Source organism: Procambarus clarkii, chromosome 18, assembly GCF_040958095.1.
Source record: "Procambarus clarkii isolate CNS0578487 chromosome 18, FALCON_Pclarkii_2.0, whole genome shotgun sequence".
Classification (NCBI taxonomy): domain Eukaryota; kingdom Metazoa; phylum Arthropoda; class Malacostraca; order Decapoda; family Cambaridae; genus Procambarus; species Procambarus clarkii.
The window spans coordinates 14,854,341-14,866,840 of NC_091167.1; the positions used below are offsets into that span (position 1 = coordinate 14,854,341).

General features: G+C 45.6%; 1 protein-coding gene across 5 annotated transcripts in view; it reads right to left on the reverse strand.

Annotated features, from left to right (window-relative positions):
* Window positions 1-1,709: 1,709 nt before the first annotated feature.
* The window catches only part of LOC123754481 (TWiK family of potassium channels protein 7), a 386,952-nt gene continuing 376,161 nt past the window's right edge, over window positions 1,710-12,500 (reverse strand). For all 5 annotated transcript variants that reach the window (XM_045736927.2, XM_045736928.2, XM_045736926.2 and 2 more), the window contains 2 exons: window positions 10,294-10,423; window positions 1,710-1,834 (listed from right to left, as the gene is read on the reverse strand). In XM_045736927.2, the coding sequence (XP_045592883.2) occupies window positions 1,721-1,834; window positions 10,294-10,423 (244 nt within the window). In that variant the 3' untranslated portion in view covers window positions 1,710-1,720. The remainder of the gene's footprint in view (window positions 1,835-10,293; window positions 10,424-12,500) is intronic.

Consider the following 12,500-nt stretch of genomic DNA (forward strand, 5'->3'; position numbering starts at 1 on the left):
TATATATATATATATATATATATATATATATATATATATATATATATTATATATATATATATATATATAACCACAAGCCACCTGGGCTTCAACCCGAGGTCCATACCCAGCGTTCGCTGGACACATCCTAATCCCTAAATACCCGTCTCTGGTGACTCCTCATCTCTCACATTACTGGCCGACATGTTAAAACCTTTCATGGCTCCCGGAGCTCTGTGTCTAGCGTGGCAGCAGGGTCATGACTGGCTTCCACCACCACTTGCTTGAGTCTATATCTCAACTCTCAGTCCACACATGAGGTGACGTGTGTCTCTAGCCTCACACTACAAGCCTTCTGTACCCGTCACACAGTTTCCGGCTGCTGCTTTCCTAAGTTGCCGCCATCACTTTAAGTTGCTTTCTGTCCTGTGTATTGTGACGCCTCTTGTACTGTGTATTGTGACGCCTCTTGTCTTGTGTATTGTGACGCCTCTTGTCTTGTGTATTGTGACGCCTCTTGTCCTGTGTATTGTGACGCCTCTTGTCCAGTGTATTGTGACGCCTCTTGTCCAGTGTATTGTGACGCCTCTTGTCCAGTGTATTGTGACGCCTCTTGTCTTGTGTATTGTGACGCCTCTTGTCCAGTGTATTGTGACGCCTCTTGTCCAGTGTATTGTGACGCCTCTTGTCCTGTGTATTGTGACGCCTCTTGTCCAGTGTATTGTGACGCCTCTTGTCCAGTGTATTGTGACGCCTCTTGTCCTGTGTATTGTGACGCCTCTTGTCCAGTGTATTGTGACGCCTCTTGTCCAGTGTATTGTGACGCCTCTTGTACTGTGTGTCCTTTATCAACTTCTGCTCTGTTGAATTTTAGTTGAAATCTTAATAGGTTTGTAACTGTGCACTGTGTTAGATAATGTTCCAGTGGTCTGTTGTGGTTGTAACTGTGCACTGTGTTAGATAATGTTCCAGTGGTCTGTTGTGGTTGTAACTGTGCACTGTGTTAGATAATGTTCCAGTGGTCTGTTGTGGTTTGTAACTGTGCACTGTGTTAGATAATGTTCCAGTGGTCTGTTGTGGTTGTAACTGTGCACTGTGTTAGATAATGTTCCAGTGGTCTGTTGTGGTTGTAACTGTGCACTGTGTTAGATAATGTTCCAGTAGTCTGTTGTGGTTGTAACTGTGCACTGTGTTAGATAATGTTCCAGTGGTCTGTCGGGCATTTCTCCACAGTGTTGACATTTCCTCTCATCTTCCGGAACCTGTAAGCCTATTTCCCTTGCGCATGGGTATCCAAGCCTGATGCGATGTAAGTGCACTTGTGTTGCACTAAAGCTCCCTTTCATCAAACTAAGTGGTTCGTAGTTGGTTGAATTCTTGTACCAACCCGCAGATCCTGATGTTGCAACTGCTGTGTTGTGGTCACTACATCTTTTGCATTGTTCTGTTTCTAACTACTTTCTTAATCTGTGATAGACTCTGTGGTGTGTAAATGTCTACATTTCTTCTCTTAGTTGCAAGTTTTGCAGCTTCGTCTGTAATGTCATTTCCTATTATTCCCACATGTGTGTTAGCTTCTGGGCATGTGTGTGTGTGTTAAGATTACTTTTCCTCTGACAAATGTGTCTTGGGCCTATAATGTTGTGTGTGTGTGGTAGCTTTGAGTTTAAATTATTTTCTATTATTAATTAAAGAATACTTTGTCCCAATTGTTTTTGGCCACAGATGACCCCTTACTGTCTCATGTCGCCGTCACGCTCGTGGTCCCGCAGGGCGGGTCTGTGGGCGTCCCCGGCGCCAGGTCCTCCTTCTCCAGGGCGTACTTGTTGAACAACACCGACACCCGCCCCTCGTCCTGGGGGACAGTGGCGCGCTTAGTACTCAACCACATCACTAATTACTCATACCTTTGGTAATTACTATGCCAAAGAAACAAACACATATATATATTATATATATATATTATATATATATATATATATATATATATATATATTATATATATATATGTTGTGTGTGTGTGTGTGTGTGTGTGTGTGTGTGTGTGTGTGTGTGTGTGTGTGTGTGTGTGTGTGTGTGTGTGTGTGTGTGTGTGTGTACTCACCTAGTTGTACTCACCTAGTTGTGTCTGCAGGATCGAGCATTGACTCTTGGATCCCGCCTTTCGAGCATCGGTTGTTTACAGCAATGACTCCTGTCCATTTCCCTATCATACCTGGTTTTTAAAATTATGAATAGTATTTGCTTCCACAACCTGTTCCTGAAGTGCATTCCATTTTTTCCACTACTCTCACGCTAAAAGAAAACTTCCTAACATCTCTGTGACTCATCTGAGTTTCAAGCTTCCATCCATGTCCCCTCGTTCTGTTACTATTCCGTGTGAACATTTCGTCTATGTCCACTCTGTCAATCCCTCTGAGTATCTTATACGTTCCTATCATGTCCCCCCTCTCCCTTCTTCTTTCTAGTGTCGTAAGGCACAGTTCCCTCAGGCGCTCCTCATACCCCATCCCTCGTAGCTCTGGGACGAGTCTCGTTGCAAACCTCTGAACCTTTTCCAGTTTCATTATATGCTTCTTCAGATGGGGACTCCATGATGAGGCGGCATACTCTAAGACTGGCCTTACGTAGGCAGTGTAAAGCGCCCTAAATGCCTCCTTACTTAGGTTTCTGAATGATGTTCTAACTTTTGCCAATGTAGAGTACGCTGCTGTCGTTATCCTATTTATATGTGCCTCAGGAGATAGATTAGGTGTTACGTCCACCCCCAGGTCTCTTTCACGCGTCGTTACAGGTAGGCTGTTCCCCTTCATTGTGTACTGTCCCTTTGGTCTCCTATCTCCTAGTCCCATTTCCATAACTTTACATTTGCTCGTGTTGAATTCCAGTAGCCATTTCTCTGACCATCTCTGCAACCTGTTCAGGTCCTCTTGGAGGATCCTGCAATCCTCATCTGTCACAACTCTTCTCATCAACTTTGCGTCATCCGCAAACATCGACATGTAGGACTCTACGCCTGTAAACATGTCGTTAACATATACAAGAAATAGAATTGGTCCCAGCACCGATCCTTGTGGTACTCCACTTGTTACTGTTCGCCAGTTCGACTTCTCGCCCCTTACCGTAACTCTTTGGCTCCTTCCTGTTAGGTAGTTCCTTATCCATGCTAGGACCTTTCCCCCCCCCCCGCCTGCCTCTCGAGCTTGAACAGCAGTCTCATGTGCGATACTGTATCAAAGGCTTTTTGGCAGTCCAGAAATATGCAGTCTGCCCAACCATCTCTGTCCTGTCTTATCCTCGTTATTTTATCATAGAATTCCAGAAGGTTTGTTAGGCACGATTTCCCTGTCCAGAACCCATGTTGATGTTTGTTCACAAACCTAATGTTCTCCAGGTGTGCAACCAGTCGTAGCCTAATTATTCTTTCCAGTATTTTACAGGAGATGCTTATCAGTGATACAGGTCTATAGTTAAGTGCCTCCTCCCTATCACCTTTCTTGAAGATCGGCACGACATTTGCCTTCTTCCAGCAACTGGGCAATTCTCCTGACATAAGTGACTCATTAAAGATCATTGCCAGAGGCACGCTGAGGGCCTGTGCTGCTTCTTTTAGTATCCACGGTGATACTTTGTCTGGTCCAACTGCTTTAGTTGCATCTAGAGTTGTCAACTGTTTCATTACCTCCTCTGCTGTCACCTCTATATCTGATAGTCTTTCATCTAGGGTAACCCTTCCAACAATGGGAGCTGCTCAGGCTCGGTAGTGAACACTCCATGGAAACTGGCATTCAGTGCCTCGCAGATTTCCTTGTCACTTTCAGTATATGCCCCCTCTGTCTTCCTTAGTCTTGTCACTTGGTCGTTCACCGACATTTTTCTTCTTATATGACTGTGTAGTAACTTAGGTGTGTTTTTTCGCTTTGATTGCAATATCGTTCTCATAGTCCCTTTCCGATGTTCGTCTTATGTTAATGTAATCGTTCCTAGCTCTGTTGTATCTGATCCTGTTGTCCTCTGTTCTTTGTCTTCTGTACTTCCTCCACTCCCGCCTGCTGGCCATTTTTGCTTCCTGACACTGTCTATTAAACCATGGGTTATTATATTCCTTCTTATTTTTTCCCTTTACCGTTGGTATAAATCTCTCTTCGGCCTCCTGGCATTTCTGTATGACTAGGTCCATCATATCTTGGACTGTTTTTCCTCTAATTTCTTCCTCCCACTGCACTTCACCCAGATAGTCCCTTATCCTCATATAGTCCCCTTTCCTGTAGTCAGCTCTCCTTTCCCAGATCTCTTGTCCCATGGTCATAAGTTTGAATTCCATCATGTAGTCAAAGACTAGGACACAATGGTCACTGGCCCCTAGAGGTATTTCATGCTCTAAATTCTCGATATCTTCTACGTTCTGGGTGAAAATCAGGTCTAATAGGCTCGGTGCATCTCCTCCTCTTTCCCTTGTGTCTTCCTTCACATGTTGTGTTAGGAAATTCCTGTCTATAACATCTACTAATTTTGCTCCCCACGTTTCGTCCCCTCCATGGGGATTCCTTGATTCCCAATTTATCTCTCTGTGATTTAGGTCCCCCATGATCAGCAGCTTCGCTCTCATTCTGTGGGCTAGTGTTGCTGCCTTCTGCAGTTCATCATAACATGCGGTGTGTGTGTGTGTGTGTGTGTGTGTATGTGTACTCACCTATTTGTGCTTGCGGGGGTTGAGCTCTGGCCCTATGGTCCCGCCTCTCAACTGTCAATCAACTGGTGTACAGGTTCCTGAGCCTACTGGGCTCTATCATATCTACATTGAAAACTGTGTATGGAGTCAGCCTCCACCACATCATGCCTAATGCCATTCCATCCGTTAACTACTCTGACCACTGAAAAAGTTTTTTCTAATGTCCCTGTGGCTCATTTGGGTTCTCAGTTTCCACTTGTGTCCCTTTGGTCCGCGGTACCACCAGTGTTAAACAGTTTATTCTTATCTACCCTGTCAATTCCCCTGAGGAATTTTGTAGGTAGTGATCCTTTCTCTTTCTTGCCTGATTTTTTTTTTACCTGGTCATAGAATTCAATTAATCCTGTGAGGCAGAACTTGCCATGCCTGAATCCCATGTTGATGCTGTGTTACAAAGTTCTTTTGCTTCAGATGTTCCACTATTTTTTTCGCACAATCTTCTCCATCAGCTTGCATGGTATGCTGGTTAGAACTGGCCTGTAGTTCAGTGTCTCCTGTCTATTCCTCTTCTTGTATATCGGGACTACATTAGCCGCTTTCCAAATTCTTGGCAGTTCCCCTGTTGGCAGTGATTCGTTATACACTACGGAGAGTGGTGAGCACAGTGCTTCTGCTCCTTCCGTAAGTATCCAAGGGGAGATTCCATCTGGGCCTATGGCCTTTGTCACATCCAACTCTCGTAAAAGCTTCCTTACTTCCCCACTGGTAATCTCAAACTCTTCTAGTGGATCATGGTTAATTACTCCCTCTCTTATCTCTGGAGCTTCTTCTTGCTCTAAAGTGAAGACCTCCTGGAATTTCTTATTCAGTTCTTCGCACACTTCCTTGTCGTTTGTAGTGAATCCTTCCGCCCCTATCCTTAATTTCATTACCTGTTCCTTTACTGTTGTTTTTCTCCTGCTGTGGCTATGCAACAATTTAGGTTGAGTCTTTGCCTTGCTTGCGATGCCATTTTCTTATTGTCTTTCTGCCTCTCTTCTCATCCTGACATATTCATTCCTGGCATTCTGGTATCTTTCTCTGCTCTCCAGTGTCCTGTTATTTTTATAGTTTCTCCATGCGCTTTTACTTTGCTGCTTAGCTAGCCTACATCTCTGATTAAACCATGGGTTTTCTTATCTCCATTTAATTTTTTCCTTATGGACTGGGACAAACTTGTTTGCTGCCTCCTTGCACTTCTGCGTGATGTAGTCCATCATGTCTTGGGCCGTCTTTTTCCTGAGCTCTGTTTCCCATGTTATATCTGTTAGGAATTTTCTTATCTCCTCATAGTTTCCCCTTCAGAATGCCAGCCTTTTGTTTTCAGTTCCCCCTCCTCGAGTTCAATAACACTTCTTCAACCAGGTACTCAAACGTCAGTACACTGAGGGTCGCTCATTCCTACTTGAGTCTCAAAGCCGATTTTTTCTTATGTCAGAGTCGTTCAGAGTGAAGACTAGGTCGAGTCTCGCTGATTCATCGTTTCCTCTCAACCTTGTGGGTTCCCTTGATATGTTGGCTTAAAAAGTTTCTAGTCACCACCTCCAACAGTTTGGCTTTCCACATATCCTCACCTCCATGCGGTTCCTTGTTTTCCCAGTCTATCCTTCCGTGATTGAAGTCCCTCATGATGAGCAGATGGGATCTATTTCTACAGGCAGCAGAGGCTGCCCTCTCAATTATAATGTTAACTGCCATGTTGTTGTTGTCATACTCTTGCCTGGGTCTTCTGTCATTTGGTGGAGGGTTATATATCACTGCTACTACTATTCTTGGTCCTCCCATTGTCATGGTGTCTGTTATGTAGTCTCTGAATCCCTCACAGCCCGGGATGGCCATCTCCTTGAGACTCCATTCCTTTCCCATGAGTAGGGCCACTCCGCCTCCTTCCCTTCCTTCCCTCTCTTTCCTTATTACTGTGTACTCCTGGGAAAACACGGCATTTGTTATGATTCCTGAGCGTTTTGTTTCAGTGAGTCTGATTACATCTGGGTTCACTTCTTGTGCTCTTTTCCTTTGTTCACTTGCCTCTCTTGGGATCCCATCTATTTTCGAGTACATTAACTTGAAACTGACTCTCTTCTGCCCTTCCTCTGGGGGGGTGGGGGGTGGGGACCTGAGGGATCTGGGGTGTGCGGGGGCTGGAGGATCTGGTTTGGGGAGAATAGTGGAGGAGGAAGGGCTTGGGGGGGGGGGGTAGGGGGGTGTGAGAGCTGGAATGTTGGGGGAGAGTGAGAGGGGGAGGGTTGGGGGGGTGAGAGGAGGAGGGTTGGGGGGCATGGGGGGAGGAAGAGTTTGGGGGGATGGGGAGAGAAGGTGGGGACTTGGGGGATGGGGGAGAAGTGGCAGGTTTGGGGGGAAATGGGGAGAAGGGGGGGGCTTGGGGGGCAGAAGAGGAGGAAGGCTTGGGGGGCAGAAGACGGGGGAGTGCTTGGGGGGGGCGTAAGGGGGAAACGGAGGGCTGAGGTGGGTGAGGAAGAGGGGAGGGTTTAGGGGAGTGGTGGAGAAGGGAAGCCTTAGGTGGGTGGGGGAGAGTGAGGGGCTTAGGGGGGTGGAGGAGAATGGAGGGTTTGGGGGTGGGGGAGACGGGAGAGCATGTGGGAGAAGGGAGGGCTTGGGGGGTGGAGGAGAAGAGAGGTCCTGGGAGAGGGGTGAATGGGGGAAGGGGGGAGTGGGGGGAGGGTGCCTTAGGTGGGCACTTAGTGGGGGCTGTCAGGGATAGGGCAGGTAGGGTGTCTGTTGGGTAGAATGTGGGGGTGGTGCTCCACTCTCTGTGGCTGTTGAACTGTTTGTGGAGGGTTCCCCACTCCCCTCTGGGATTGTCGGGTTCGGGGTTGTGGTTCTCTGATTCCTTTCTTTCTCCCTGCGCTCTCTCCTCGCGCCTGCTGCCCTCACTCTCTCGTTCCTTGTCATATCCCTCTGCAGGAATGCTTTTTTGAACTTCTGTACATTTGCTAGACCGCTCTTCCTTGCTAACAAGTCCTCTTTTGTGTTCTCACTCATGAATACCACCTTTATCAATCTGTATCTGTCCTTGTTGTACTTTCCAAGCCTGAAAACCTTTTCAATATTTTGGTCAGCCCTCTCCATCTGCACCTCTTTAAGGATCTCAGTAACTATGTTTTCATCTTTGTCTCTCCGCTCCTTTGGGCTGGTTCCTGTTTGCTCCTTAATGCCTGCTACTACTACTGCTCTCTTTCTCTCTATCAGACTATTTAACATAAGGGACGGACTATACTTACCTAGCATACTGTGTGAACTTACCTAGTTGTGCTTGTGGGGGTTGAGCTCTGGCTCTTTGGTCCTGCCTCTCAACAGTCAATCAACTAATGTACAGGTTCCTGAGCCTACTGGGCTCTATCATATCTACACTTGAAGCTGTGTATGGAGTCAGCCTCCACCACATCACTTCCTAATGCATTCTATTTGTCAACCACTCTGACACTGAAAAAGTTCTTTCTAACGTCTCTATGGCTCATTTGGGCACTCAATTTCCACCTGTGTCCCTTAGTCCGTGTGCCCCATGTGTTAAATAGTCTGTCTTTATCTACCCTATCAATTCCTCTGAGAATCTTGTATTTGGTGATCATGTCCCTTCTAACTTTTCTGTCTCCCAGTGACGTGAGGTTTAATTCCCGTAGTCTCTCCTTGAAGCTCATACCCCATCAGTTCGGGTACTAATCTGTACTCAAAGCTTCAAAAAAAAATCATAAGGTTCAAAAAAAGTTTGAACCTTTTCCAGTTTAGTCTTATGCTTGACTAAATATGGACTCCAGGCTGGAGCTGCATACTCCAGGATTAGTCTGACATAAGTGGTATACAGGGTCCTGAACGATTCCTTACACAAGTTTCTAAAGGCAGTTCTTATGTTGGCCAGTCTAGCATATGCCGCTGATGATATTCTTTTGATGTGGGCCTCTGGGGACATGCTCGGTGTGTTATCAACCCCCAGATCTTTCTCTCTATTTGATCTTGTAGTATTCCACCTCCCAGATGGTACCTTGTGTTCAGCCTTCTGCTCCCTTCGCCTAATTTCATTAATTTACACTTTCCTTAGTTGAACTTTAGTAGCCATTTTTCTAAACCATTCCTCCAGTTTGTCCAGGTCTTCCTGTAGTCTCTTTCTATCTTCATCTGTTTTGATTCTTCTCATAATTTTTGCATCATCAGCAAACATCGAGAGGAACGAGTCTATAACCTTCTGGAAGATCGTTTACATATATCAGAAACAGGATGGGTCCAAGTACTGAGTCCTGTACTTCTAATACAAAATACAAGTACAAAGTACAAGTACAAATGTAAGTACTAAGAACAAGTACAAATAGAAGTACAAATACGATGTACAAGTACAAATGTGTCCGCTGGTGACATCTCGCCATTCTGATGTCTCACAGTTACTCGCTGTTGTTGTTGTTGTTGTTGTTGTTGTTGTTGTTGTTGTTGTTGTTTTAGATTTAGCTAAGAACGAAGTGTCCATGTAGCACGGGCTATGGTGAACCCGTAATTGAGTTGGGTTATTCTCGATAACCTTGTTTCTGTGATATTTGGGTCAAAGTTTTAAATGGAGGTGGGGATTCCTCCTTTTTCCCTGTTTCTTTTTCGCTTCTGTGTTAGTGCACTGGTTTTAGTCTTGTTTTATAACATTATCTTGGTGGCGGATATGAACGCACAGTGTTCACTAGTGTGTCCCATTCTTCAACTGCTTTTCTTACCACAGCAGTTGCTGTGGATTTTGCATCTAATGCAGCTGCTGTCGTTGGATTAATGTTGAGTTTGATGCGCAGGGCTTCAGTAGCTTCACATTCCAGTAAGTAGTGCAATAGTGGCGCCTCTGCTTCTGTTCCACAGTTGTGACACTCTTTAACTATTGGGTTCATTACCTCCCAGCAGCACTTGTAACCAAGTCTGAGTCTGTGTATGGCTACTGCAACGTCTCCGGATATCTTTTTGCCAGGCTTGAAAGAGGAGTAACCAGTGGCTTGTTCGTACCATATCACAGTGGATCTTCCTTCCGCTACTTTGGCTCTGTGGCGACTTTTGATAGTTGGGAGTATTTTCTTCTTTATTTGCACCTTAATTTGTGAGAAACTTGGAGGTATTTGAACCTGTACAACAGGTAGGGAACGGAAGGGAACTATCAGGAGAAAGCGCCAAGCCATTATGACTATATAGCACTTGGAAGGGGTCAGGATAAGGATTTGGGACGGGACAGGGGAAAGGAATGGTGCCCAATCACTTGTACGGTCGGGGATTGAACGTCGATCGGTATGAAGCGAAACCGTTGCTCTACCGTCCACTCCAAGGAGTTAAACAATGGAATGATTCCAGAAGTAATTTTACAAGAAAATTTCTTTAAAAAAATTACAAGTTTGAAAACAACGGAGACAGGAGATTTGCCGTTACCATACTAAAAGTCTGTACATAATACTTATTATTAGAAGAAAATGTAAATTTTTTTATACTTAGTTTTTACAAGAGTGAGAGTTATATCGTAAGCCAGAGGTAATTATTGGTTCATAAGTTCATGACCACCGTAGCCAAGAATATCACCAACAGGAACATTTGCAAATCACGACCATACATGAGATCTGATTAATGAGTACCTCTTTGGGCAGCGGCGTGAGATGGTCTGAACCTTTGGAGTTCTGGGAGGACCTGGTGACGTGGCTGCGCTCAGACGGTCTGTTGCTCTGTAGTCCGCGCATGTCTGCTTCAACTATGTCGTCGTCTATCCTGCAAACAAATGCTACATAGATTGGTATCAAACAACACATAAACATTATATTGGCTTTAGTGTTGAAAACATTTATGTTTGGGGACCATTCAAGCCCTATTTCCTAACGTGTGCTTCTTCTTTCGATAACCTAAAATTAACAGAATGTGACAAACTCCTAAAAGAAATAACCATGAAAGTGTTAAACCTCTTCCTTAAAGATGACCAATGGGACCGAGCAACGCTCCCGGTTAGACTCGGGGGTATAGGTGACACAACATTGCCGCCAGTCTTATCCTCGACCAGTGCTACGAGTGAATTACTGAAAAACATTCTACTGGAGTACCTAGGAAACTCCACTGGGATTTATGATTCCAAATTCACTGAAGGAGCCGGCCAGTGGGACACCCTTCCAAACTCTACCTTGCGACCAACTTCCCCAAACGACTGCAAACAGGCCAAGTGGGATATAACCCCATAGCGGAGAACATTGCCACAGCAATGATGGAGGCAGCTTTTAGGAAGGACAAATTACACCTCCTTGGTGTGCAAGCTCCCCATTTGGGGGACTTCCTGTTGGCTGTCCCTAATTCCGTCTTGGGCACCCGCCTGGACCATCGGGACCTAAGTATTGGTGTTGCTCTGCGCCTTGCCGCCCCTATCTCCACCGAACACCGGTGTGTCTGCAGCTATGCATGGGCGGACCAATACGGCAGCCATGGTCTCATCTGTCGTAAGTCACAGGGAAAGATTACCAGACATAAAGCAGTCAATGACATCATCAAGAGAAGTTTAGCTACAGCTGGGTGTCCAGCACAAAGGGAACCTCAGTTGTGCAGACCTGACAACAGTCACAAACGCCCAGTTGAAGTCACTCGGCAGCCACCGAGAGATGGTAGACAGGTCGTATGGGACTACACGTGTGTGTGTGTATTGGCTGATACCTATCTATCTTAGAGAACAGCTGAAGAAGGCAGAGCAGCCACCTTCAGGGAGACCCAGAAAATTAATAAGTACAGAACGTTGTTACAGGTTCGTGCCAATAGGCTCTGAAACCCTGAGCGCCTGGGGTAAATCTGCATTACAGTTCCTAAAGGAGGTGGGTGAGGCATTAGGCAAACTAGAGACTGAAGAGCGACCAGTTTCCTGATCCAGCACCTCAGTGTCACGATCCAGAGAGGAAAAGAATAAGCATGCGCCCCACCTCCGAGAGTCCAGGCCACCCACGTGATCCTGGGCGGCCCTTTCCAAACACTCCTGAAAGTGCATGGGTAAACGGAGGAAGGAAATATAAATTACTCTACGGAAATCCCATCCACAATTTCATATCATACTTTTAAGAAAATTCCACTAGGGCTATGGATAGAGGTCAATATTTATAGAAAAGTGACACCGGAGCCGACCCCTGATTGGCCAGTAATCAGTCCCGGACGCCACGTGCTCCATGGGTGAAGGTTAGGTGGGACTAGCCCAAGGGGTCGGGCTCTCCTACCCCAGACAGATAGACAGACTCTTTGACAGATATAGACCAGGGGTTCGGTCTCTCTCTCTCTCTCTCTCTCTCTCGTCTTCCCCACTCACCCGTCTCTCACAATCTCTCATCTATCTTTCCCTATCCCTCTCTCTTTTCATCTCTCCTGTTACGACCCTGGGTTCCTCAGTGGAAACCAGAGGTCAAAATTGAGCTATTAAACTTTCTTATAGTACAGTTGAGCGCATCACGAGCTGCAATTGTTTGTATCTTCCCTGCCAGACGTAAGACTATTCTTGTTTCTCAAAGAGCATTTAAAGACTGAGCTTGGGGTTGATTATTAAATAATAACATAGGCACCAACTATGTTTACTAATACTTTCTAATCATTTGTAAAATAAATCTGATTAAACTTGGTATAGGGCTGCGGTACGATTAGTTGAGCAGTCTGCCGGCAGCGAGCCAGCTGGGGGGAAGGAGACTGTGACTCCTCCTTCTCTGAACTGGCGTGGGGTGGACAGGATCCTCCTACCCTTCCTCCTCGTTTCCTTATTTCTGTGTCTTGTTCAAGCTAAGTATATACTGTGTACATTATTCATTTTCTGGCATACACCTGTTCTATGTGT